At 50.1% G+C, this 25,895-nt stretch overlaps 1 protein-coding gene across 1 annotated transcript in view; it reads right to left on the minus strand.

Moving 5' to 3' along the window:
• Positions 1–1,436: 1,436 nt before the first annotated feature.
• Plxdc1 (plexin domain containing 1) overlaps positions 1,437–25,895 on the minus strand; it is a 73,330-nt gene continuing 48,871 nt past the window's right edge. The window contains exons 9-15 of the mRNA XM_059270720.1: positions 25,048–25,143; positions 22,444–22,525; positions 17,519–17,579; positions 15,633–15,765; positions 7,610–7,645; positions 4,316–4,476; positions 1,437–2,387 (exon numbers count right to left, since the gene is read on the minus strand). Of these exons, the coding sequence (XP_059126703.1) occupies positions 2,268–2,387; positions 4,316–4,476; positions 7,610–7,645; positions 15,633–15,765; positions 17,519–17,579; positions 22,444–22,525; positions 25,048–25,143 (689 nt within the window). The 3' untranslated portion in view covers positions 1,437–2,267. The remainder of the gene's footprint in view (positions 2,388–4,315; positions 4,477–7,609; positions 7,646–15,632; positions 15,766–17,518; positions 17,580–22,443; positions 22,526–25,047; positions 25,144–25,895) is intronic.

Here is a 25,895-nt window from a genome sequence, read left to right on the forward strand (position 1 = left end):
AACTGGTCTGCCTGTTTTCCATTGTCTCTATATCCCTCCAAAAGTGACTCCCCAGGGGTCAGCCAGGCTGGCTCAGTCCAGGCTACCACATCCTGACTTTGTTTCCCCATCTGCAGTGGGTAGTAGCAAGATGTCCCTGCCTCCCTCCCCATTTGTCCATTTCAGGAACCCAGCATGGTTACCCGGGTTGCAAGTGGAAGAAGTGTGAGGGAGTTTGGGTGGGGGCAGAGGCGCTGTCCCCTGGGTAAGCTGACATCCTGAGTGTCCCCACTAGCCAAATGTCATGGTTAGTTTTTTGTCAATTTGACACAAGCTAGAGTTATTGGGAAGAGGAACCTCAACTGAGAAAATGCCTCCATCAGATTGTGCAGGCAGGTCTACGGGGCAGTTTCTTGATTAATGATTGATGTGGGAGGGTCCAGCTCACGGTGCTGGTGATCCAGGGTAGTATAAGAAAGTAGCCTGCCTGGGCGCATGCCTTTAATGCCAGCAGGAGGCAGAGGCAGGCGGATCTGTGAGTTTGGGGCCAGGCTGGTCTACATAATAAGTTTCAGGACAGCCAGAACATTTACACAGAGAAACCCTGTCTCGAAAAAAACCAAAAAAAGAAAGTAGATTGAGAAAGCCATAGGAGCAAGCCTCTAAGCAGCACTCCCCATGACCTCTGCATTAGTTCCTGACTTCAGGTTCCTGCCCTGACAGTGAGCCTTTCAAATTGCTTTTGGTTACGGTGTTTCATCACAGCAACAGAAACCTAAGTACACCATCTCAGACCCAATGGTCCTTGGTGTTTTGTTGATGGTCACTGGCAAAGATCGCCACAGGGCTGGTGCCCAGGTCACAGACTCGGCTGTCTCCTGAAGTCTGCAAGGCGCTCTACTCCGCTTTGCTGTCACTTTCTCAAGTCCCGTCCTCAACCCCTGTCCCCACAGCCTTTTCTCTTGGGGTTTATGAAGCAGAGCAGACACCAGCATATTTCTGGTTCTGCTTGTCACTGATGTCCTTTCACGGGTCAATCGTGGAGTAGCTCGAATTTTCTGGACCAGATGTGTTCAGGTATCTGCAGACGACCTTCCCTCCTCCCACTGACCCACCTGGAGCTCAAGCTTCTTTCCTGGTGCTTCCTTACATGCCCAAAGGCATGGCGGAGTGGAGGCCGTGACATATTTATTTGCTGATGGTATTTATTTGGAGGGAGGGTAAGCTCTAGATTTTCATCGACCTTCAGAAGCAGTCCTGCCCATCACAGGGACAGAAGTCCCTTAAAACCACGCTAAGTAGGGGAGCATCAACACCCTGTCCCCAAAGCTCTTTGCAGAGCTGGAGAGATGGAGGACGATTTCCAGGTCAAGGTCCCTCCCTCTCATGCCTGGTTTCTCTGCCCTACCTTCCCGGCACTCAGGATACAACCGGAGCTCCCTGCTGAGGCAGGGGGGTCACAGAGAAACCTCTGGCCACCTGTTTGTGGTTAATGGTTACAAAAAGACCCCACCCAGGTCAGTCAAGGAAAAATGAGGAGCCAGGTAAGTTGTTTCCTCTCTTTAGGAAACTCTTGGCACTGACAACAGGAGAGGCCGGAGGGTAAAGCGGGCGCCAGACACACGGTGCAGCAAGCGCCCACTCATTGCTGGCAGCCATGCAAGACCAGCTTGCAAGGGGGAGGCTGAGGGGCAGCGCAGGGTGCAGGCTGGGCTGCAGGCTGCAGCGCTCCGTGGTCGGCCCCGGGTCTCTGCAGAAAGGATGAAGCAAAGGTCCAAGGCCAGAAGACACAAGTTCCCCAGGGTTCCTTTTCTCTCCTCTCAGTTGGTTTGTCTCCGGGGATAAGAGCTCTCGGATGGAGGGGACCCCTTCTTCAGGCTTCCAGAGCCACAGAGTTTGGAGCCAGGCACACTGACTCCACAGCTAGGAAGACCAGCCCTTGAGTCTCTGGACCCTAGAATGCAGGAGCCCCGGCAGGGGCTTCAGTGACCAGGCGTCTCCAGTGGGGAGGGGCTCTGTGATAGCTACAGCGCAGACCATTGAGAGACCCCCCCAAAAAGAGCCCCTCCCATCGGAACAGAGAACTCTGTGGTTAGTGTTCCTTTAAGAAACCCTCATGGTTTTGTTACTGTACCCCTTTTATCTGGGGTGTGAGGCCGAACTATGGTTTTGTCACCATAAGCTGTTGTCTTCCTGGCTGATGGTCAGCTCAGAGGAAGCCAGGAAAAATCACTCCTCTTTGCTGTGACTCCATCTCATGCCATCCCCAGGTCTTTGGCCTGATGCTCTCAGCACCGCTCGGCCTCCACGAAGCCCTCCTTCTCGTGGCCTGAGGGCTCCACCTCTGTGTAGGTGGAGTGGTTGGGGTGGTTTCGGAACTTCATGGCCGGCCAGTGGTGAGGTCTCCGCTGCAGGGACACAGAAGCAAAGTCAGCGAATCCCACCTCCTCATTGGACCCCATCCCTGAGGGCTGGTGCAAGACTTTCTCTTACAAGGGTTCTGAAGGAATGGGGACTCACTGTGGAGAGACGAGACAGCTGTGGCTGGGGCAGCTCTCTTCGCAAGATTCCTCAAATAAACCCTAAGCCGCTATGGACCCTATATAGTCCTGGCTGGCCTCGAACTTGCAGCAATCCTCCTGCCTCTGCCTCCCAAGTGTTGGGATTATGGGTGTGCACCACCTGCCTGGCATGTTTAGAAGCAGGTTTGGAAGGAACACATTTTATCCATCACTGTGTGGTCTGCGAGACTGTAGGAAGAGGTGAAGCAGGCCACAGATGCCTGAATGATCGAGGGGACTCTGGAAATGCAAGACAGCCCTCTAGATAGCACAGGTCCTGCATCAGAGTCGATGGGAAACTTACTGAACTGCATGCAGATTCCTTGCCCTACCCTGACCCCACCCATGGAAGTCCTTGTGGCCTGGGGACCAGTAGTCCTTGGTGATACCCAGGTAAGCTAAGAGTTCAGAACAACTAGAAAGACACTGTTTCATTTAAAAAAGCTGAGAGAACTACCCAGGCCTCTAGGGAATGAGGTCTGTGGGCTTGAGAGCCAGGTAGAGACTGAGGTATCAGATGTGCCCCTCTGGAACCTTCTCAAATGATCCTTCTTAATAAGGGTTCTAGGGAAGTTTACCTCAATGTGCTACAGAAGTGCTGGTGAGGAGTTCCCTGGGGGCACCATCTGCTTGTGACCTACTAGAGGGCAGGGTCAGTGCCTCAATCATCTTCACATCCTCAGAAATCATTGAGGGACAGTTTACCATGGGTCTCTGGAAATGTCTTTACCAGTGGGATAGGGGCCAGATGTCACTGAGCTCTGTGGCTTGCTAAGCCTTACTTCCCATGATATACTCCTGTTCCCTCTGAGCTTTGGAACATCAAAACTGCAACATTCCCAGCGAAAACTCCCTGAGAGCCCAGCCCTCATTAACATTTTGGCTTGTCAGCTGTCAGGTAAAAAGCCCACAGAAGCAGTGAAATACGTTGGCTCCATCATGACTCTGAATAAGTGCAAAATCTCAAATTTGGGTACAAGAAACAGCAAACCATTAGGGGACGGCCCCCTGCCACTATGAGGTACTCTATGGCATTTCTGATGACTTCCTCTGGGGGCTTTCCTAACCTCATAAGTGGGGAAATCAGCCGCATCCCAGGGAAGGAAACCTAGATGCTGGGTCCTAGGGATAGCAGATTTCCAGAGCACCAGCCACCGAAGATGTGATTGAGTGGAGGAAAGTTTCTCAGGGAGGTGAGGGATGGGATGGGATGGGTCGAGGCAGGTTCTGAATGGCGAGGGAAATACTGATGTGGAAACCGGCCTGAAGCAGATACAGGCAAATCCCACACTAACCTCTGTGGTGATATATTGTGTACCCTAATAAAATTGCCTGAAGATCAGAGAACAGAACAAACCACTAGATTAAACATAGAGGCCAGGCAGTGGTGGCACACATCCTTAATCCTAGCACTCGGGATGCAGAGATCTGTCTGGATCTCTGTGAGTTCAAAGCCACCCTGGATTACATGAGATTGACTCAGTCTAGGAGAGAAACAGAGCCAGGCAATAGTGGCACACACCTTTAATCCCAGTATTTGGGAGGCTCACACAACATTAATCCCAGCACTAGGAAGGAAGTGATGCCTGGGCGGAGAAAGGTATATAAGGCATGAGGAGACAGGAACTAAAAGTCTTTTCAGGCTGAGGAGTTGGTGAGGTAAGAGGTGGTGGCTGTGGCTTGTTCCTTCGTCTCTCTGATCTGTCAGCATTTACCCCAATATCTGGCCCCAGATTTTTTATTAAAAGACCTACTAGATTTTTTGTGTTACAGACCTCGATGAAGAAGAGCGCAGCATTGGAGTTGGGGTGGCCGCTGATGTAAATCCCAGCCAGGATGATGGCCGCTACCAGGAGCACAGCCAGCACGATGCCCACGATGGTGCCCAGGTGCACAGGAGGACCCTTGGTCTTTGGGGACAAGTTGTCCTGAAGTCCTGTAGAGATACGGGTAGAACAGAGAAAGATTTCAGGGAGCAAAAAAAAGCCGGGCCTCAGAGCCTTAGGTTCTGACAAGGTCCCAGAGACAAACACCCACATTTTCAAATCCACAGAGAGGTGTGGTGGTGGGAGTTGGTGGAATGATTCAAACTACATGAATGTTCCGGCACCTTTAAGGTGGTTTGTTTTTTCTTCCAGAGCTGAGGACCAAACCCAGGGCCTTGCGCTTGCTAGGCAAGTGCTCTACCACTGAGCTAAATCCCCAGCCCTAAGGTGTTTTCTAGAATCTTTTAGAAGTTGCTCTTAAGAAGTTATAAGGAGGGCTGGAGAGATGGCTCAGCGGTTAAGAGCACTGGCTGTTCTTCCAGAGGTCCTGAGTTCAATTCCCAGCAACCACATGGTGGCTCACAAACATCTGTAATGAGATCTGGCACCCTCTTCTGGCCTGCAGGCATACATGCAGGCAGGACACTGTATACATAATAAATAAAAAAAAAAAAAAAAAAAAAAAAAAAAAAAAAAAAGAAGTTATAAGGAAGCCGGGCGGTGGTGGCGCACGCCTTTAATCCCAGCACTCGGGAGGCAGAGGCAGGCGGATCTCTGTGAGTTGGAGGCCAGCCTGGTCTACCAAGTGAGTCCCAGGAAAGGCGCAAAGCTACACAGAGAAACCCTGTCTCGAAAAACCAAAAAAAAAAAAAAAAAAGTTATAAGGGCCAGGTGGAGGTAGTGCATGACTTTAATCCCAGCACTCAGGAGGTAGAGCCAGGTGGGTCTCTGTGAGTTCAAGAACAGCCTGGTCTACAGAGTGAGATCCAGGACAGGCTCCAAAGCTACACAGAGAAATCCTATCTCGAAAAAAAACAAAAACAAAAACAAAAACAAAAAAAAAAGAAGTTATAAGGAAGCTTTCGAAAATCAAATACCTGGCCACATCAGCACTTCTAAGGAATTCACAAAAGGCACGTGATAGTTAAGAGTTTGGGCTCTTGGTGATAACGAGATGGCTCAATGGGTAAAGGCGTTTGCCGCCAAGCCTTATAACTTGAGTTCCATCCCTGGGAACCACATGGTGGAAAGGAGGGAGCTGACTCCTGCAAACCGTCCCCTGACCTCCACAGGGAGGGTAGCAGGTGTTCACAGACTCTACACACAAAATAAATGTAATTTAAAAAAAATTGGGATCTTAGCTCTGAGTGTGATCTCAAAGGCCTGTAACTCTGCACTTGGGAGAAGACAGGAAGATCGAGAGTTCAAGGTCACATCCTCACCTACATAGCCCGTTTGAACTTAGCCTGGGTGAGGTGGTGCATGCCTTTGATCTCGGCACTCAGGAGGCAGAGGCTGGTATATCTCAAGGCCAGCCTGGTCTACAGAGTGGTTTCCAGGACAGCCAGTACTATACAGTAAGGATACCTATCTAAATAATAATAATAATAACAATAATAATAAATGCCACTTATTAGCCTCTGTTATCACCTTTGTAGGACAAGGACTAGCTGGGGTCACTGTGCCATGGAGAGCTCATGCCAAGTCCTGAGAACCTCACCCAGCATCTTGGAAGTCCTGAACTATTATTAATTGCTTTGATAGCAAATATTCATAGTTATCCTTGCTTCTGTCTGTTGCCAGATTGAGACCTGCTGGATGGTAGGATTGCTGTCCAGCTCTTTTTTTTTTTTTTTTTTTTTTTTTGGTTTTTCAAGACAGGGTTTCTCTGTGTAGCTTTGCGCCTTTCCTGGAACTCACTTGGTAGCCCAGGCTGGCCTCCAACTCACAGAGATCCGCCTGCCTTTGCCTCCCGAGTGCTGGGATTAAAGGCGTGCGCCACCACCACCCGGCCGCTATCCAGCTCTTAAGAACAAAGGGGTCCACTGTGAAGTGGGGGTCTCATTTCGCCTGAATTCAGTGGGATGAACTAGAGCCTCTGGAGGCACCTACAAACCACTGTCAGAGAACATCCCAGGCGTTTGAAATACATCCCAAGGATAAGAGGGCTCATCCAAGCTCACCTTTTCTTTTATGGCTAAGGTAATGGAAACAGAGAAGTTACGCCATTTGCCTAAGGACACACAGACAGTATCAGCTGGCAAGAAGCTGGGTTCCCTAACATTACCTGTAGTGGGTACTTGCTGCCTCCTTTACCTAATGTGGAGTTATGAGCTAAAAAGACAGATGTGAATGTCAGCAACAGAAACCTCCTTCTCACATGGCTCTTGGGTAGGAAGGGAGGCAGTGGAGTGTGAGGACTCGGATAGGATGTTGACTGCATCAGGATTCCTGCTCTCCCCATTTGCCTCTGCGGGCACCGTGTACACAGAAGAAACCCAGGATAGAAACTATCCAGGCCACTCTAGTGCGCGATAGGGCCTCAACCTTCCGTGAAGTGGGAACATTGAAAGGGCACACTCAGGCTAGGCTCTGCTGACTTGGTGGTTGGCCATCAGCCCTTAGCTTGCTGTGACACTGTGATCTGACCTTCAGGGTTGTGGTGGATGAGCACGTAGCATGAGCTGGAAGAGCCTGGCCTGGCTCCTCCCCCACCACACACCCAGTCTTTCAAACTCATGGAGGGGAACAATGGTGTCATCTCTACTGGGAGGTATGCCAGGATGCCTCTCTGCTCGACTCCCTCCAGCCGGGAGGAGGACTGGAAAGGCATTCCCACATGCATCCTTGTAGTGGGTACAGCAAGTAGGTACCCTTCTCCCTGAGGCTGGCAGTAGCCCACCTTCTGGTACCCCTGCAGGCCTGCAGTGGACAACATCTGCATACTCTGCCTGGGAGGGAAACTGACTCCCAGGGAAACTGCTTTCCCCATACAGCTGAGGCTCACAGGGAAGCAGGACCCCCTGTCACAAGTCCCCCTGACAAGTGGCACTGGTTCGTCCACTTCCTCAAATTCTTTTCAGGACAGTAGACCCTGGAGGCTCCTGACTGAGACAAGGGGTGTTGAGAGTAGACATGCTTCATCGACCTGGGGTCTGTGACCTCAGACTCCAGCCCTCCCGTCCAGCCAGAGGCCTGGGACCCTGGTTGCTTTGTTTTTCTCCCTCCCTCTCTGCTGGGACTCCTCAAGGTGGGCCCACAGCCGTCCATCTGGTGAAGGGGGACAGACAATTCTGCACTCACCATCGCCTCCTGCGTAGGGATTCAGTTTGGTGTCATCTTCAAAGAGGACAGAAAGAACAAAATTAGTGCAATCATTCAGACATCTGTCACCCTGGGTCTGGATGGAACTTCCAGGAGGCGTCCTTTCCAAACTTTCCACTTAGACAGGGGAGGTGTCCTGCTCAGAACTGTATGGCCGTGCAATGGGGGGGATTGGGACAAACCAGCTTTTCCTGCCTTGTGTCGTTCATTCAACAGACATTATATGAGTGTTTACTGTGGGCTGGGCACGGGGGAGGGGGCAGGGCGAGGGAGACCACAGATAAAGGATGGACATGGTCCCCACCCACATCGGGAAGGGAATAGATGGGTAATTGAACACACACAATGCCAGGCTGTAGCTCAGTCACTGAGCACATGCCAAGCGTGGGACACGTGAGAAGCTCTGGATTTAGCCTCTAACACACCACACACACACACACACACACACACACACACACAGGAAAAACAAACAAAAAAACCCCAAACTATAAACAAATAAACTTCAGATGATAAAGTCTCTGCAGGCCTCACCCAGATCATGGGAATCAACAAGTTTCCCAGAGGGAGGAAGTGAATCCTAAGCTGGGAAGTGGGAAAGTCTGTGAGAGCCAGAGTCAAAGAATCTGCCAGCTGTGCGTACTTCTGGGCGGGGGAGATGAAAGGGGCCAGGCCGCTGGTTGGAACGCTGGACAGAAATCTTGCCTGGCCTTCTAAGGGGCGGCCGGATGCTGTGGAAGGCTTACAGAGGTCCCCTGGTTTGTTTGCGGACCCCAGGGCCTGCAGCAATTTCCACGTTCTCTCTATACCTCAAGGTGTACACCGCCGCTTTCTCGGTTAATCACTCAACTGGACAGTCTCAACTGCACCACAATTTACAGGAGTTCGTTCCTCTCCCTGCCCTACCTCCAATATCCAGGCTGCTTGAGACTCCTAGTGGGTCCCATGTTTGTTCACGGGGGTTGAGGCCCGAGTAGTCTTTTAAGTGTCATAGCTCCACACTGTGGTGGAAGCTGCTGGAAAGAGTAGCTGGAGGGGCTGGAGAGATGGCTCAGAGATTAAGAGCACCAACTGTTCTTCCAGAGGTCCTGAGTTTAATTCCCAGCAACCACATGGTGGCTCACAACCATCTGTAATGAGATCTGGCGCCCTCTTCTGTATACATAATAAATAAAAATACACTCTATAAAAAAAAAAAAAAAAGGAGTAGCTGGAGAAGCTGCTTCAGACCCCCTGGCCTTCCACACGTCTGCTCAGCTGTGCATACTGTCACTTCCTCCGTGCCCTCTCTCCCCAAACCTCCCCTCTGACTTCCTCCACCACGGAAAACTAAAGAGCTGACCTGGGAGTGCCATCCTTTGCTCAAAACTTTGGTATTTGGTACATTGTAGAATCTTTAGATTTACTTTTGATCTTTATCAACACTACATTGAACTATTTATCTCAAATAATTATTTTTGCGTTCTTTAGAGCCGCCTTTAAGTTCTCACCCAGCTGACTGCCCTGCTTGCCTCTCACTGGTCCTGGTAATGCCCCTTCTCAGGGGACAGTTGGTTGTGTTTTCTGGACCTCACTGGCCTTGGCACCTGCTTGTCTGCAGCACTGGGGTCCCCAAGGCTTCCACATCTACTGCCTGTGCTCTCAGGGTCTTCAAGTGTTAAAATGGAGATAATGGAAGAAAACTATACTAAAAGAATTTAAGTTGGGGGCTGGAGAGATGGTGCTTGCTGGTCCTCCAGAGGACCCGAGTTCGGCTCCCAGCACCCACATGGCAGCTCACAGTTCCAGAGGATCTGACACCCTTTTTTGGCCTCTGTGGGCACTGCATGCATGTGGTACGCAGCTGTACATGCTGGGAAAACACATACCTAAAAAAAAAAAAATCTTTTAAAAAATTTTAAAAACTTGTTCTTTATGGGGGGAAGAGGAAATAAACTGGAGGAGCAGAACAAGAAACAAGACTTTGTTGACTATTCCTGCTTCTGCAGATTTTACTTTGAAACCCCAACAATTATCCTTCAATTACTAAATGATTTTAAAATGTAAATATAAAAAGCCAATCCCAGCTGGGCAGTGGTGGCGCACGCCTTTAATCCCAGCACTTGGGAGGCAGAGCCAGGCGGATCTCTGTGAGTTCGAGGCCAGCCTGGGCTACCAAGTGAGTTCCAGGAAAGGCACAAAGCTACACAGAGAAACCCTGTCTCGAAAAACCAAAAAAAAAAAAAAAAAAAAAAAAAAAAAGCCAATCCCTTGGGTCAGTGAGATGGCTCAGAGGCAGGGGTGCTTGCCGCACAAGCCCAGTGACCTGAGTTTGATTCCTCTGACCTCCACATATGTGCTGTGACGTGTGCTCCTGCACACATCATGCACACACACTAATTATAATTTTTAGATGTTTATAGGGGTAGCTGAAGAGATGGCTCAGAGGTTAAGAGCGCTGACTGTTCTTCTAGAGGTCCTGAGTTCAATTCCCAGCAACCACATGGTGGCTCACAACCATCTATAATGAGATCCTATGACCTCTTCTAGAGCACTGTATACATAATAAATAAACAAATCTTAAAAAAAAAAGATGTTTATAGGGCTGGAGAGACGGCTCAGTAATTAAGAGAACAGACTATTCTAGCAGAGGACCTGAGTTTGATTCCTAGCACCCATGTTGGACAGCTCACAACTTCCTGGAACTCTATCCCAGGAGGATCTGATACCTCTGGCCTCCTAGGGCGCTCCTGAACATATGCACACACACATAATTAAAAATAATAATTTTTAAATAAAAAATTAAAAAGCTAATTCCTACAAATTGAAAAGAGTCACAGATTCATAAATATACTTCCAGGACTTCAATAAAGAGAGACAGGGTTTCTCTGTGTAGCTTTGCACCTTTCCTGGAACTCACTTGGTAGCCCAGGCTGGCCTCCAACTCACAGATATCCACCTGGCTCTGCCTCCCAAGTGCTGGCATTAAAGGCGTGCGCCACCACCGCCCGGCAAAAAGTTACCACACTAGGTGATTTGTTTGTTTGTTTGGTTTTTTTTTTTTTTTTTTTTTTTTTTTTTTTTCTCGAGACAGGGTTTCTCTGTGTAGCTTTGCGCCTTTCCTGGAACTCACTTGGTAGCCCAGGCTGGCCTCGAACTCACAGAGATCCGCCTGGCTCTGCCTCCCAAGTGCTGGGATTAAAGGCGTGCGCCACCACCGCCCGGCTCAATAAAGATACTTAAATGCAACTTTGAACCTAATTTTTAATTGCAAGTTGAATATAATTGGTTAACAAAAACTGACCGAAGACTTGTGCGTGGCTTGAGGCTGAGGCTGGATCATCCCCAATTCAAGACCAGCCTGGGCTACATAGTATAGCAAGACCTTATCTCAAGAAACAAAACACAGGAAAAAATTAAAACAAACAAAAAAAAACCTGATCAAAGTAGCTTTAACTATCATTGACAAATTAGCTTGACTGGGAATATAGACCATCCAATTACTTGAAGAATGTAATGTTAAACTTTTTTTAAATGCGTATGGGTGTTTTGCCTGCATGTGTCTGTGCACCATGTGCATTCCTGGTTACCAAGGAGATCAGAAGAGGACACTGGATCCCTTGGAAAACTCGAGTTGCAGATGGTTGTGAGCCACCGTGTGTGGGTTCTGGAAATCAAATGCAGGTCCTCTGGAGGAGCAGCTAATGCTCTTCCCCACTGAGACATCTCTCCAGCCCCAAGAATGTATGTTAGAAGAATCCAGTGCTGCTCAGCCCCCAATGCCTGCAGTAGCCCTTCCTCTCTCTGTCTGGGAGCCCCTGGCTAACAGCCTTTGGGTGCAGGGTTTCTCACCTGGGGAAGCGAGTTTACATCAAAGGGAGTATTGGTGACCCCACACCCGCTCTCCGCCCTTTCCCTGGCTCCTTCCTGAGAGCCTGGCTGCAGTCTTGTGCAGTGAAACCACTCCCATCCTCAAGGAAGGTGTAAGGAGAGACTTCAACTTCAGTCATGTGGGCCCCGATTCCTCTCTTCAGAGCTCCCATCATGCTGTTGTCTGTCTGTCCACAGCATTAATAGCTCTTCTAATAAACTCCACCCCATCCCCCCCCCCCCCCCCCCCCCCGACTTCATCTCAGCATCCCTTCGAGTCCTTTCAACTACAGTCCAGTCCACACCTATCCTGGCAGACCAATGGACACCAGTGACTGTTCCAATCTGTCCTACAGAGCTACCAAAAGTGGCCACACTGCCCAAGGCAGCCTCTCCTGCTCACCGGGACTGGGTCCCAGAGGCCATCTTGCCAGGGCTCTGTGAAGTATGAGGTGGCTCTCTACTCAAAGGAAAGAGGATGCATCAGCTATTAAACTGATAAGCGCAGACACTACAGTTCTTAGGCACGAGGCCAAGATGCAATTAGCCGACTAATGAATGGGCTGGATTGTCTGGCAAACACACTCAGAGGCAGCTAGGCAGGTGATGCTTCTGGAATAACCACTTATCTAGCCGATCGTTAGTTCTAGCTGCTAAGCTGAGCCCTCAGATGCCACAGTGATGCCTGGTGTGAGTCTTCCTCCCTCAGTAAACTCACAGGCTTTCTCACAGTTACTCACTATTCAGAGGTGATCTGTCCACTGGAGGAGGGGCTTTTGACTGTATGTGAACACTTAAATCCAGTCCCCAGGCCTCCAAATCCCTGTGTTCTGTCTCTGTCCTGTCCAGGCAGGCTCTCTTCTGTAGTCCCACATCTGTCACTTTACAACATCTCCTAGGATTAGACTGTACTCCAAGAAAGACAGCATCAGGTCAACTATCCCATGCATGCCTCTACTAGTGACAAAGGTGGCATGTCACTGCACAGGTAGGAGAGTGACCAACCCCTGTCACTCATACCTTGAAAGGCTGGGATCACTGAGGGGAATGTTCATGAAGTTTCTTTTGTCTTTTGGCAGTGCTTGGAGTTAAATTCAGGACCTCGTGCCTGGTAGGCAAGTGCTCTACCACTGAGCCACATCCCCAACCCCAAAGTTCATTTCTTTTTGTTTGTTTGTTTTATTTTGTTTTTCAAGATAGAGTTTCTCTGTATTACAGCTCTGACTGTGCTGGAACTCACTGTGTGGACCAGGCTGGCCTCGAACTCACAAACATCCATCTGCCTTTGCCTCCCAAGTGCTGGAATTAAAGGCATGTGCCACCACGGTCTGGCCCCAAAGTTCATTTCTTATGGATGTAACTTGACAATGTTTGCCATGTCCTCTGGCACAGAAAGGACCCAGAGCCATAAACATCCTCATTTTATTGAATGTTTCTGTGAGGAACTATTACACAGCATACAGGCAGGCAGGAGATGCGTGCAGGTGATGCTCACTGGCATACCTCACTCAGGTGATGCCACTGGCATACCTCACTCATTGTCTCTGTACTGAGAGAACCCATGAGAGAATCAGCCCTGAGTGGGGCTGTGAGTACAAGCAGGATTTGCACTCAGCCCCTAGATCTTGTGTCTTGGGGTCCATGCAGCTGAACTTGCACTTCCTGGTGCTGCTGCTTTACCACACAGCTGCTCTCTGAGTGGGTGGGTTTGCTCTGAGCCCAGTGCTGGAGCAGACAGGACCCCTACACGTAGGTTAAGCTGAGTGTTGCTCATTAGCTTATTAGGCTTGTTCTGAACATCACCTAGAGGACTAGAGAGCACCAGCAGACCTCAGACTTGACTGGAGGAGAATGAGCCTTTGATAAAGAGACCTGACAGCTTTGGGGGGATTGACTATGGGAGGAGGGCTGAGAGCCATGCATTAATGACACCCCATTCCTATGATCCTGGAGGTTAACACTGGAAGGTAAATGGAGGTCACTCCTGCCCTGGGATAGTATCTCAGAGCATACTGCCCTGGGATACTAATGCTCTGAGAACAAGTTTCCTGTGTGCTCCATCCTTACTGAGTCCCATCGAATTCTGAGGGAGCAATGTGTGCTCTGCTCCTATGTCACAGTCTGGACAGCTTGTCATTCCTGGCTGCACAAGTAAGGCCAGCTTTCAGAATTATGTTTACCCTTTGCTATTTTCCTGTGTCCTGGATTCATACAGACCTGCTTTTGCCTCTCATAGCACAGAGGAAGGCAGGGCAAGTCTAGAATTCTTGGAGTCCAGTGAGACCATGTCTCCATGTCTTCCTGTCTGTGTGACTCTAGGCAAGACATTCACCTCTCTGAGTCGTAGTGTCTCCTCTACAAAATGGGGGTGCAATAATATCACTACCCAGGACTGTGGGGATAGGGTGCTAATGTATGACTGTGCATCCTCCTGGCACATGGCTAGTGCCCCATGATGTCTTTCCATTGGTGGCTCATTTTCTTCCTGTCAGGTCTGAGGTAGCTGTCTCTCTAGTCTAGGTGTTTAGAAGGTCAGGGGATCTCATGTAGCCCTGAGTAGCCAATTTGGCCTCTTACAAGCCACTTACTATCATGTAAAACTGCATTGTATTTTCGGATGCTAGCCTTTTCTTCTCCCCTTCCCTCCTCTCCAGGGACGCTATAAATATCTCACAAACCTTTCAGCCCTCCTAAGGGAAAAGGATCAGGTCGAGGACTAAATCCTAAAAGGGTCTGAGGAAAAGAAAAGGCTCAAAGCCCTTAGGACTGGAGGCCGCAGGGACTGTCAGAGACACTCACACGATGTTCCAGGTATCCTGATCTCTGGCAACTTCAATCAAGATCCCCAGGCTTCGAGGCAGCAAAGGAACCCTGCGGACAGTCGGGCCTTAGTAGGCAGTAGATGGGCACCAACCCAAGAAGGAAGACTGAGTCAGAAGTAAAAGTAAGAGAGGCATTGTAGCAAATGCCTTTAATCCCAGCATGAGGGAGGCAGAGGCAGGAGGATCTCTGTGAGTTTGAGGCCAGCCTGGTCTACATAGTGAGTTCCAGGACAGCCGTGGGTATGTAGAAAGAGACTCTGTCTCACCCTTTCTCCTGCCCCCCCAAAAAAATTCCCAGCACTTGAGAGGTTGAGGCAGGAGGATCAGGAGTTCAAGGTCATCCTTGACTATACAGTGAGTTCCAGCCAGCCTGAACTACATGAGACCTTGACTCAAAAAAGCTTAAACATAGTGGCTCACATCTGTGATTCCAGAACTTGGAAGGTTGAGACAGGAGGATTGCTCCTAAGTTCAAGATCAGGTTGGGGGAGTGAGACCCTGTGTGGTGATTTGAATGAGAATGCCCCCCACCCCATAGACTCACATGTTTGAATACTTGTCCCTAGTTGGTGGAACTGTTTGGGAAGAATTAGGAGGTGTGGCCTTGCTGGAGGAGGTGTGGCCCTGGCGGCAGCCTCTGAGGTTTCAAAAGACTCATGCCATTCCCAGTGTGTTCTCTCTGCCTCCTGTTTGTGGTTTGAGATGTGAGCTCTCAGCTGTTCCTGTCTCCATGCCTTTGCTCCACCATCGTGGACTCTAACCCTCTGGAACCATAAGCCCAATTAAACTCTTTCTTTTATAAATTGCCTTGGTCACACTGTTTGATCACAGCAATAGCAAAGTAACTAATATACCTTGTCTCAGTAAAATAAGTAAAACAAGAGGGCTGGGCATGTAGTGTAATAGTAAAGTGTTTGCTTAGCATGGTGCAAGGCCCTGGGCTCAATAGTACCAGAAGAAGGAAAAAAAAATAAAGGTAGGTTATGGAAAAAAAAATCAATCATCTCTCACCACTGACTCCTAGGCAGAGTTATTGTTCTACAGTATAGACTCATGGGCTCTGCAAGATTAATATTAAGATAGGGTGCTCTAACATCCATTTCCCCCTCTCTGAGGAGACCTCCATCTCATGGTCCCACAGTCAGTCTTCCCAGTAGTCAGAGCTTCTCCTTCTGTATCGGCTTCTGCACCTCACCACCAAGACAGCTAAGCTGTCTGAATCTCAGTGCATGGTCAGTGAAAGACCAGGGCAATCCCTGTCCTGTGAGATGGTCCCGGTCAGGGATGGGCAGGCTCTTCCTGGGATCCTCTCTGCCCCAGGACTCATGTCTTACCTTCTGTGGTGAGACCGTCGATGAAGAGGGAGGAAGAGGTGGTGCGGTCACCATCAAAGGGGCCGAAGGAGCTGTCGGGGGAGGCTGAGTAGTGGCCCTCATCCTGGAAGTCCTCACATGTCCTGCCCTCTGCCTGCAAGAGACCCCAGTGCTGCTTCCGGACACGGCCAGCCCTGAATGCACTCAAACCTTACACCTGCCCTCAACTACTTAGGAGGTGGAGCAGGGGGGATGGGGAGGATTGATTGAGTCCAGGAGTTCAAAACCAGCCTGGTCATCAGAGTGAGACCCTGTCTCAGAAAATAATGAAGATGGAATCTTCTACTTTATCTTGAAAGTGTCCTATCTTACAGGATAATTTATCTGTCAGCAACTTCAAATCATTCCCTAAGGAGGGAGCTGAGATGTCAATCTTAAATAAAATACACAGATAAAATCTTTACAGTCACTGGCTGGGTGCTCTCCTTTAATGCCAACACTTGGAAGCAGAGGCAAAGGGATCTCTGTGAGTCTGGTGATATCCTGGTCTAAATGGTGAATTCCAGGACAGCCAGGACTACATAGACCTTGTCTTAAGAAAAAAAAAATCAAAACAAAACAAACAAATAAATAAATAATATCTTATCAGTCACTAACAGCCAATGTCAGATGTGGCTGGCTCCCCCCCCCTCCCCCCCGCCATTTATCTCTTTAGTGTGTGTGTGTTATCTATTTAAAGTGTGTGATTGCCACAGCAAGCACACGGAAGTCAGAGAACAAACTGCAGGAGTCTGTTCTTGCCTTCTATCATGTGGGGTCCAGGAACTGAACTCAGGTCTGAGGCTTAGCAGCAGGTCCCTCGACTCTCTGAGCCATTTTGCTGCCCCAATTATTTTTTTCCTAAGAACAGAGAAAGATGAGAACATGGCCGGGAAGCCTGAAGGGCTCACGTTTAAACACTGGGCCTGGCTCCTTGTGGTGGTGAATGTCAGGCCAAGTCTTTAAACGTATCTGTACCTCAGTTTCCCCTCTGGCCGGCGAGGGCCCTGGTCCCCAGCTTTTTGGGTCATGTTAAATAAATGCAAGTATGGAGCAGTACACAGTGAAGTGAGACCAGGAAGCTGCGTGAGTTCGAGGTTAGCCTAGATTACAAAGGGAGACCCTATCTGAGAGGAGGTGGGAAAGGATTGGAGCCTGGGTGAGATCGCCCATGTGAGAAGATGTAATACAGACTAAAGCAGTGGTTCTCAACCTGTGGATCGCGACCCCTCATTTTTTATTTTATTTTATTTTAATTTTTATTCCCCCTTTTTAAACCTCTATCTCCAAAAATATTCACATGACAATTCATAACAGTAGTAAAATTACAGTTATGAAATAGCAACGAAATCATTTTATGGTTGGGGGTTGCCACAACACAAGGAACTGTATTAAAGGGTCACAGCACTAGGAAGGTTGAGAATCACTGGTCTAGAGTGTTCTGGAGAAAGGACCTGGATGGGATTCTAAGTAGGAGGTGCCTGGAACAACCCCCCTCACTCTCAGAATGACCACCTCCCTCAAAATCAGAAGGGATAGAGCTTCATTAACATTTCAAGGAGTACAGTGGCCCAGAGGAGTCAGCTGTGGCTAAGGCTGGACCTAACACCCCCTTTCTTGACATAACAGAGTTCCCAAGGGCTGCCTGCTCAAGGCCACATCACCAGCAGAACTAGACACAAGGATTCAATGAGCCCTGGAAAATCCTCCACAGTGGCTCAGAGCAGAACAGAAAAACCTATCTGGGATGAAGGCGAGGATGAGGCCATCACAAGCCAAAGCCACCTTGAGAAGCGTTATCAAGGGCAGTCCTCTGGCAGCATCCCTTCTTCAACCAGGGACTATAGCAGATCACTCACACTTCTCACCTCCTGGGCACAGCCGTAGGCCAACCACTCCTGGCGGTAGCGGTCAAAACCACTGGAGCATCTGTAGGGAAACCAAATACGGGACATGAGGAGTTCAGCAGAGAACCCCCCCTCTCACAAACCCTCTACTCACTAACAGCTCTGTGAGCGTGGTGAGGGGTGGTGCTCAGCTCTAGGCTGGCTGGTTAGGCTCCAGAAAGGCCACTGCACAGGTGCCCTGGGCAGGAGGGGATTATGGGACTTGCAGTCAGATCCTCATGTCCTCTACTTCTTCCTTCTGACCCAGCTCCCCAGATCAAGGCTTTCTCTGCCTAGCAGTGTCTGTGCGTATGCAGGACTCTGAAAACCCAGGATCCCTTCGACTCTATACTAAGGCGTTGCTGGGAATCTGGCATATCCAGGCCTGTGTTTTCCTTTGGAGAAAGCCTTGCTCATTCAGGGCTCTTCATCACCATTAAGAGGTCTCCCTTTGGCAGCAGAGGCTGGGTGGAGGGTGGCATCAGATCACGTAACGTGGCCAACTCCCTCTGTGTAATCACAAGGGGACAAGAATAAGAATGGTATCAGAGCCGGGCGGTGGTGGCGCACACCTTTAATCCCAGCACTCGGGAGGAAGAGCCAGACAGATCTCTGTGAGTTCAAGGCCAGCCTGGTCTACAGAGCGAGATCCAGGACAGGCACCAAAACTACACAGAGAAACCCTGTCTCAAAAAAAAAAAACCAAACCAAAACAACAACAACAAAAAAGAATGACGTCAGAGACTGGCACAGGTCTCTGCAGAGGAAGAAGACACTAAGGGCTTTCCTAGGGGGAGGGTGGGGCACAAGCATGAACTGGAGAATGTTCTTTGCCAGCATCCTGCTTAAATTTCCGTTCTTCCTTCTTGGTGCCAGAGGAAGCTACTAAGCCAGATGCGACCCAAGCATATCGCAATGGAAGAATAACATCCCAAGCTACTAGCTCAGAGAAAGAATTCTCGGCAAGTTAACTCAGCTCCAGCAGCTGCCGTGTGCCCACCCAGTGAGATCAAAGCCAAGTTCCCTGAGGGCTATCTCACTGGGCCTCCAGAGGCTGAGCTGGGCCAACCACTGTTCTTCTCTCACTTCTTAGGGGCTGGACGACAAAGCGACAAAGCGCAGTTTGGAGGTTGGAACTCAGGCTTCTTTGATGATGTTGGTAGAGCCTTTTAAGACTAAGTTGAGCCCGGTTGTTGTTGTTGTTGTTGTTGTTGTTGTTGGTGGTGGTGGTGGTGGTGGCACACATCTTTAATCCCAGCTCTCTGGAGGCAGAGGTAGGCGGATCTCTGAGTTCGAGGCCAGCCTGGTCTACAGAGTAAGTTCCAGGACAACTAGGACTACACAGAGAAACCCTGTCTCAGAAAACAAGAAAAACACAACACAACACAAAAGACTGAATCTTCACATTGGTTGCAGTGGTGTATGCCAAAGAAGCAGTTCAAGGCCAGCCTGGTCTACAGGGCAAGTTCCAGACAAGAAGGGCCCAGGTTCCATCCTCAGTAACCACAGGGAGGCCCACAACTGTCTGTGACTCTAATTCCAAGGGATCCAATGCCCTCTTCTGGCCTCCAAAGGCTCCAGGCATGAACATGGTGCACAGACATACATTCAGGAAAAACATCCATATACACAAATAAAACAAAACAAAACAATATACCATAATCCGGAGTCTTCAGTTTGGGTTTAACAGCACATGTGAAGTCTCAAGCTAGCCAACACTGACTCAGAGAAGAGTGTGGGAACAGGCCATTTACTGAGTATCTCTGGAATATCTGGTGGTCTGCCACTGCACCAGACCCATCTCAAGGGACCCTCACAATGACATGGTAAGGTGAGAATTATGACCATCATTTCCAGGGCTAAGGCCACCCACAGACTCCACTATGAGTCAAGGGGACAAGTGGTGGGGATCAGTGTAGAATAAAATGAAAGTACCTGCCGTGGTCGGTGAAACTTCTTTTACAGAGCAGGGAAGGGGGACCCTGAGTGACTAAAGAGGGCAGGGTGAGTGGGAGAGAGGGGAGAAGACACCCACTGGCCCACTGGTGTCCCCAGTGTCCCGGCCCTACCCTCTGGCTTTCAGAGAACTGGGATCAACTCTCACTTGGAGCTGAGGCTCCAGAGAGCTGGCTGGGGGAAGCATGGGCTGGAGTGAGCCCAGTGCTGTGGGTGTCTGGCTGGGATGGGTGGTTTCAGCTCCCTTGTGCCCTCTGATGGGGCATCCCTGTTTTGTCGAAGAGATAGAGCTCACCAGCAGAGCCCCTACACTTCCCCACCTGGCCAGCATCTTCACATTCAGGGACTCCAGCTCTTATTCCACTAAGTTTGTCTTGTCTCTAAGTTTGGGTGTGGTCCCTAACTGGGGGCGGTGGTGAAGGAAGGGTTTGCTATGTTTGACCCATTTTCCTATGGCTCAGCACGGGTCGGATACTGAGTCATGCCTGGCAGCAGCCCCCAGATCCCAGGGATCATGTGAGGTCATCTGAAGTATCACCCCAAGGCTCAGAAAATGCTGCTCGGCTCTGAAAATGCATGAGAAGAAGCACTCCAAAAATCAGGCTCCTGGGATCTTGGTCCCTGGGGAATCACATTTTGTGCGGGTCTCACACTCACTACACAACTGAAGATGACCTTGAACTCCTGGTGTTCCTGCCTCATCCTCTCAAGTGCCACCATGCCCAGATGGATTTCTTTTTTTTTGGTTTTTCAAGACAGGGTTTCTCTGTGTAGCTTTGCGCCTTTCCTGGAACTCGCTTTGGAGACCAGACTGGCCTTGAACTCAAAGAGATCCACCTGGCTCTGCCTCCCGAGTGCTGGGAAGCGTGCGCCGCCGCCGCCGCCGCCGCCGCCGCCACCACCGCCGCCACCACCGCCCGGCCCAGATGGATTTTTTAAAGGTATATTTTATTTTTACTTTATGTATATGGGTGTTTGGCCTGCGTGTATGTCTGTGTAGCACATGTGTGTAGTACCTGCAGCGGTCAGAAGAGGGCCTCAGATTTCTGGAATTGGAATTGCAGACAGTTTTAAACTCCTGACTGCTGAGATTTGAATGCTGGATCCCTCTGGAAGAGCAGCCAGTGATCTTAACAGCTGAGTCATCTCTCTAGCCTTGGGCTGGCTTTTTTTTTTTTTTTTTTTAGTTTGGTTTTTGAGACAGGGTCTTAATATGTAGCCTTGCCTGTCCTAGAACTCACTAAGTAGATCAGGATGACTTTAAATATCATAGATATCTGCCTGCCTCTGCCTTCTAAATGCTGAGATTAAAAGCCTACATCACGGCTGGGCGGTGGTGGTGCACGCCTTTAATCCCAGCACTTGGGAGGCAGAGCCAGGCGGATCTCTGTGAGTTCGAGGCCAGCCTGGGCTACCAAGTGAGTTCCAGGAAAGGCGCAAAGCTACACAGAGAAACCCTGTCTCAAAAAACCGGAAAAAAAAAAAAAAAAGCCTACATCACCACATCCAGCCCAGCTGCCCTTTTTACCAAGCCTTCCAGGTGGTCCTCACCACAGAGAGTAAAGCCTCCCTCTCGGAAGATAGTTAGGGGGTCTATGCCACCCACTTCCCCTGGGGCTCTGTGCCTCTCCTGCTAAGGGCCTTGGATGCATTTGGTAAAATGCTATCTGGGGTTGCAGGAGCTGCGGTAACAGTGTGCGCCCCACTCATGCCTCCCAGAGTCATGTACTCTACGCCATTTCATAGGGTAAAGGAATTGAGGTCCCCAAAGAGGGAAGGAGGACACACCCGGAGGGAAGAACATCTTGGAGGGATGGATGGCACCCCGTCCCTGCCGCTCTCTGGTGGGTGGCTTGGCATCCTGTGTGCCAGGCTGGCAGTCTGTAGGATGAAGAGCTTCTGTCTCTGCTCTGGGATGTTGGAGGGGAGTAAAGGAAATGCTGACCGCTGCAGCAGCTGCATGGAGACTTAGAGACTGTAATTTTGCAATTTTCAAGATGGCTTTAAAGGCTCTTGGAATTTGTAGAGCTTCCCGCTCTCAGGAGAGTCAGCGCCCCAAAGGAATTCCCTTCTCCTGACATTTATTTATCTTGGCTAGAAGAACTAAGGTTGAATTACAAGTCTAATCTGCGAGGAGATGATTCCAGAACTAGGACTGGAAGATGCATTGGGTTTAAGAACTTTATCCCCAAAACTGAATCTCATCCAGAATGTCCTGAACTTCCAATACCTGCAGCATCCATACTCCTGGTTTTCATGAAACCTGTTGCACCCCCAAGACATTGGGGCAGTTTTGGGGGGCCATGGAGCTCACCAGGCAGTGATAAGTCTTTGGGTCACGGCCTGTCACTTGCTTATAAATGGGGTGCCATGTTAAGACGCAGGCCTGTGCTGAGTGGTGATGGTGCACACCTTTAATCTCAGCACTCGGGAGGTGGAGACAGGTGGATCTCTGTGAGTTCAAGGCCAGTCTAGTCTATAAAGTGAATTCGAAGACAGCCAGGACTACACAGAGAAACACTGTCTCAACAAAACAAAACAACAAACAAACAAACAAGATGCAGACCTGGGGTCTCCCTGGAAATCATGACAGAAGGGACCAGTGATTTTCGAGTGACCAGTTATGGCCTATTCTTTGAGAAGCCCTAACCCAGAATGAGCCAGCCTTCCTGGGAAATCTACAGCCTCTGGAGTCTTCAGACAGTCTTCCTGGAGCCTGGCTACCCCAGGCCTTACACCCACACACCCACCTTGATCAGGTACAAGCCTTGAGAGACACTTACTTGTGGCATTCTTGTCCTAGGAGTCAGAGTGGCACTGGGCAGAGAGGCCCTAATTCTAGCAGACAGCGGGCAGTGAGGCCTGAGGCTGTCAGCGGGCCCTGGCCACCCCCTGCCCGACCCCACCCTCACCCCCATTCTCAGAAGTCCGTGGGTAACCTGGACACAAACCTCTGCAGGACATGGCACCAGCTGCAGTTGAAGGTCAGGTTCGAGGACATGCAGGTGTCGCAGCTCCGATGCTGGAGGCAGGCTGCAAGAGAGGAGGCTGAAGCTGTCAGCATCTTGTCACTGCCTCTCAGGGAAAAGCTCCTGAGTTCCGGGTCCCTCCTGAACTGCAGCGTCTCTGACTTTGGGGACCATTTAAGGTCATTATTGAGTCTCTCACTTATGTTGTTGTGTGCTTCTGCCTCCTGAGTGTGCTGAGATTACGAAAAGGCGTTCCTCCTTCCCTTGCTTTCTTCTCTCTGGCCTTCCTGGTCATTGGTCTCTGGGATGGTTGATCTTCACTACCTAATTGACTGGATTTTGAATCACCTAGAAGAAACACCTCTGAGGCATCTCTGAGGACCCTCCCCAGAGAGGTATAACCCAGAACAGAAGACCCACCCTGAATGTGGTAGGGTAGCACAGTTGGTGAGTTGAAGCGTCCTGACTGCCGACCCCATGTGAGTTGTTCTCACCACACCCGTTTGCCACCACGATGGACTGTGTCCTCAAACTGTGAGCCGAAGTACACCCTTCCTTTCTTTTCTCCCCCACTCCTCCCCCGAGACAGGGTTTCTCTGTGTAGCTTTGCGCCTGTCCTGGATCTTGCTCTGTAGACCAGGCTGGCCTCGAACTCACAGAGATCTGCCTGCCTCTGCCTCCCAAGTGCTGGGATTAAAGGCATGCGCCACCATTGCCCGGCTCCCTTCCTTTCTTTTAATTTAAAAAAAAATGTGTATGTGCATTGGTGTTTTGCCATGGGTATCGGCCCCTGGAACTGGAGTTACAGACAGCTGTAAGCTGCCACGTGGGGGCTGGAATTCCTTCAGGCTGCCATTCGGTCATGGGTGGAGCAAACACCACTAGAAACCCGGGTCCTCTGGGAGGGCAGCCTGTGCTCTTAACCTCTGAGCTGTCTCTCCAGCCCCCAATTTTAAAAACTAATGTATTGGTTTTATTTTATGTGCACTGGTGTTTTGCCTGCACGTGTGTCTGGGTGAGGGTGCTGAGTTCACTGTAATTGGGGTTGTGAGCTGCCACAGTTGTGAGTTGTGGGTGCTGGGAATTGAACCCGGGACCTCTGGAAGAGCAGCCAGTGCTCTTAACCACTGAGCCATCTCTCCAGCCCATTCTTTTCCTTTCTTAAGTTTGCTTTTGTCGAGTATTTTGTTACATCAGCAAAAAAAAAACAAAAACCAACCAAACAAAAAACCAATACAGGCCGTTCATATGTCCTGGGAGTCTGGAGTATATGGAAACCACAGCAGGAGCTTTCCTTACCCCGTTTCACAGGGGGACACTGAGGCTTGGTGGGTCTTGGAGCTAAGAATTGCAGGTCTGGGTTTGAATCAGGGCCTGTCTGAGCCTGCAGTCAGAATGTTCAGTCTTGAGGTCCCACTGCAGATGTCCCTGCCCTGCCTCCCGAGAGTCTTAGAGATGCACTCCCAGGATGACCCAGTACTACTGGGGCAGTTGAGCCTGGCCTTGGATATTCTTGCTCCTGATTTCTAGGACTTAAGGTTTGATTTCCTCCAAAGACAGTCTCTCTATATAGCCCAAGCTAGCCTTGAACTCAATGTCCTCCTGCCTTAACATCTCAGAGGGAATTACAGGCCTTCCTAGAGCCCGAGATCTACTCTGATGGTGGTCTTTGGGAAACGCCTACTTTCCAGGCCTTTGAGCTTCTTGCCTGAGTGAGGGTGACTGGGTTGGTGGCTGACTGTGACCTGGGCTGTGTCCTCATCTTCTAATGGCCCTGGGATCTGGGGCCGTTCCCTGTTCTGGGAGAAGACACTTGCCTGAGCCAGGCTGAGATGACGCCCAGAACTCATGACAAAACTTTCTTTTCTTTCTCTGCTATCTATTCCTAGAACTTCCAGGGAAGAGAAAAGTGGCGGCAGCGGCAGGGGCTGGGGCGTGTGGGTGGTGGGGTTGTCCGTACAACCCCATAAGAAATGTCCTAAGAAATGTCACCAAAGGCCAGCAAATGGCTACAGCTTCAGTTGGCAGCAGGGAGACTCGGGAGACAAGAGAAGGAATAAAACCCTCTGGAAAAATATGAATCCAAACCTGGTGCAGTAGCACACGCCCGTAGTCCCAGCTCTTAGGGGGTGGAGGCAGGAGGATCACCACAAAGGAGAAGCCAGCCTTGGCTCCATAGCAAATTCCATCTCAACCGAGGCTGCCCAGTGAGGCAGCCTCCAGGGACACCTCCTCTAGGGGAAAGATGATCAAAGACTAAGAGATCTATTTCTGGATCCCTGTCCAAGCAGTCTCCAGGCTCAGCTCTGTGGGGTTCAGATATGTATCCCTAGCAATTGATGCCATGGATTAGACAGAAACCACGCCCCAGGCCTGGGGTGAGCTGCTCCATGTCAAGGCTGCCATTTCTGTACTCAGCTTGGCCTGTGTGGCCCCAGCCCTGACCTCAGCTTGGCAGGGTGGGGACATTAGGCCCAGAGAAGTTAGGCGACTGTGTCCCCAGGGGTCAGAAGTTGGGCCTGAGATCAGAACCCAGTACTTTTCAGTCTAAAGCATGCTCCAGAGCAGCACACTGCCTCTACTCACTTGGCAATGGGGTGAACTCCACAGCTGATGTGTTGGTGATCTTGCCGGAGTCCAGTTCCACACGATGGTATTCAAAAATGGTCCGTCTCCGAGACTCTGAAGCAGAAGTAGTTTGTCCCATCAGGAGCATGTCATAGTCAGAGGGCTCCCAGGCCTGTGCCCAGGACCCCAGCAGATGTTAGTATGCAGCCAGTGAAGGAGAAAGTGAACCTGGCGGCCTGGGATAACGAGGCTGAAGCTACAGGAGGGAGACTACATGGGAGGGGCTGGCCTTGGGAGGAAAGCCTATGTGCAAAGCAGGCTGAACCTGGGGGCCTGGCTGCTCCTGGAGTCAGGACCTAGGGCATCCTCCTTATGCTTGGGTAACTTCACAACTGCTGCTTATAAACTCACAGCACCTGTCCATTCTCTCTCTGTGTCCAGCTCACTCATGCAGACCCCCCTGAAGGGCTGCTTCCTCTGAGCAGCGCTCTGAAGCTGCTCCCTGCTCTGTTCCACTCAGGCCGAGTGCCTTCCCCACACCGCCTTACTAACTTCTAACTGGACGAGTGACGAGAACCTGGCTGTGAACTGGACCACAGCGACTGCTTGGCAAATGTTCACAGACAGATAGGCTGCCCTGGCTGACTACACACGCCCCAGCTCTCCCCTCCTGGTATAGAGGCTTAGCCAAGGTTCAGAGTCCAGAACCAAGCCTAAATCCCACACCTGTCTGTAGACACTTCCCCCAGGCCCTTACAGGCAGGATGCTCCGGACTTACTGGGTGACCTTGGCTAAGTCACTTGAGCCTTGGTGTTCTGCTAATGAAGTGGAAAGAGAAACACCTGTCCCAGTGCTTTTAAGAGGG

The sequence above is a fragment of the Peromyscus eremicus genome, chromosome 8a (genome assembly GCF_949786415.1).
Source record: "Peromyscus eremicus chromosome 8a, PerEre_H2_v1, whole genome shotgun sequence".
In the NCBI taxonomy this organism is placed as follows: domain Eukaryota; kingdom Metazoa; phylum Chordata; class Mammalia; order Rodentia; family Cricetidae; genus Peromyscus; species Peromyscus eremicus.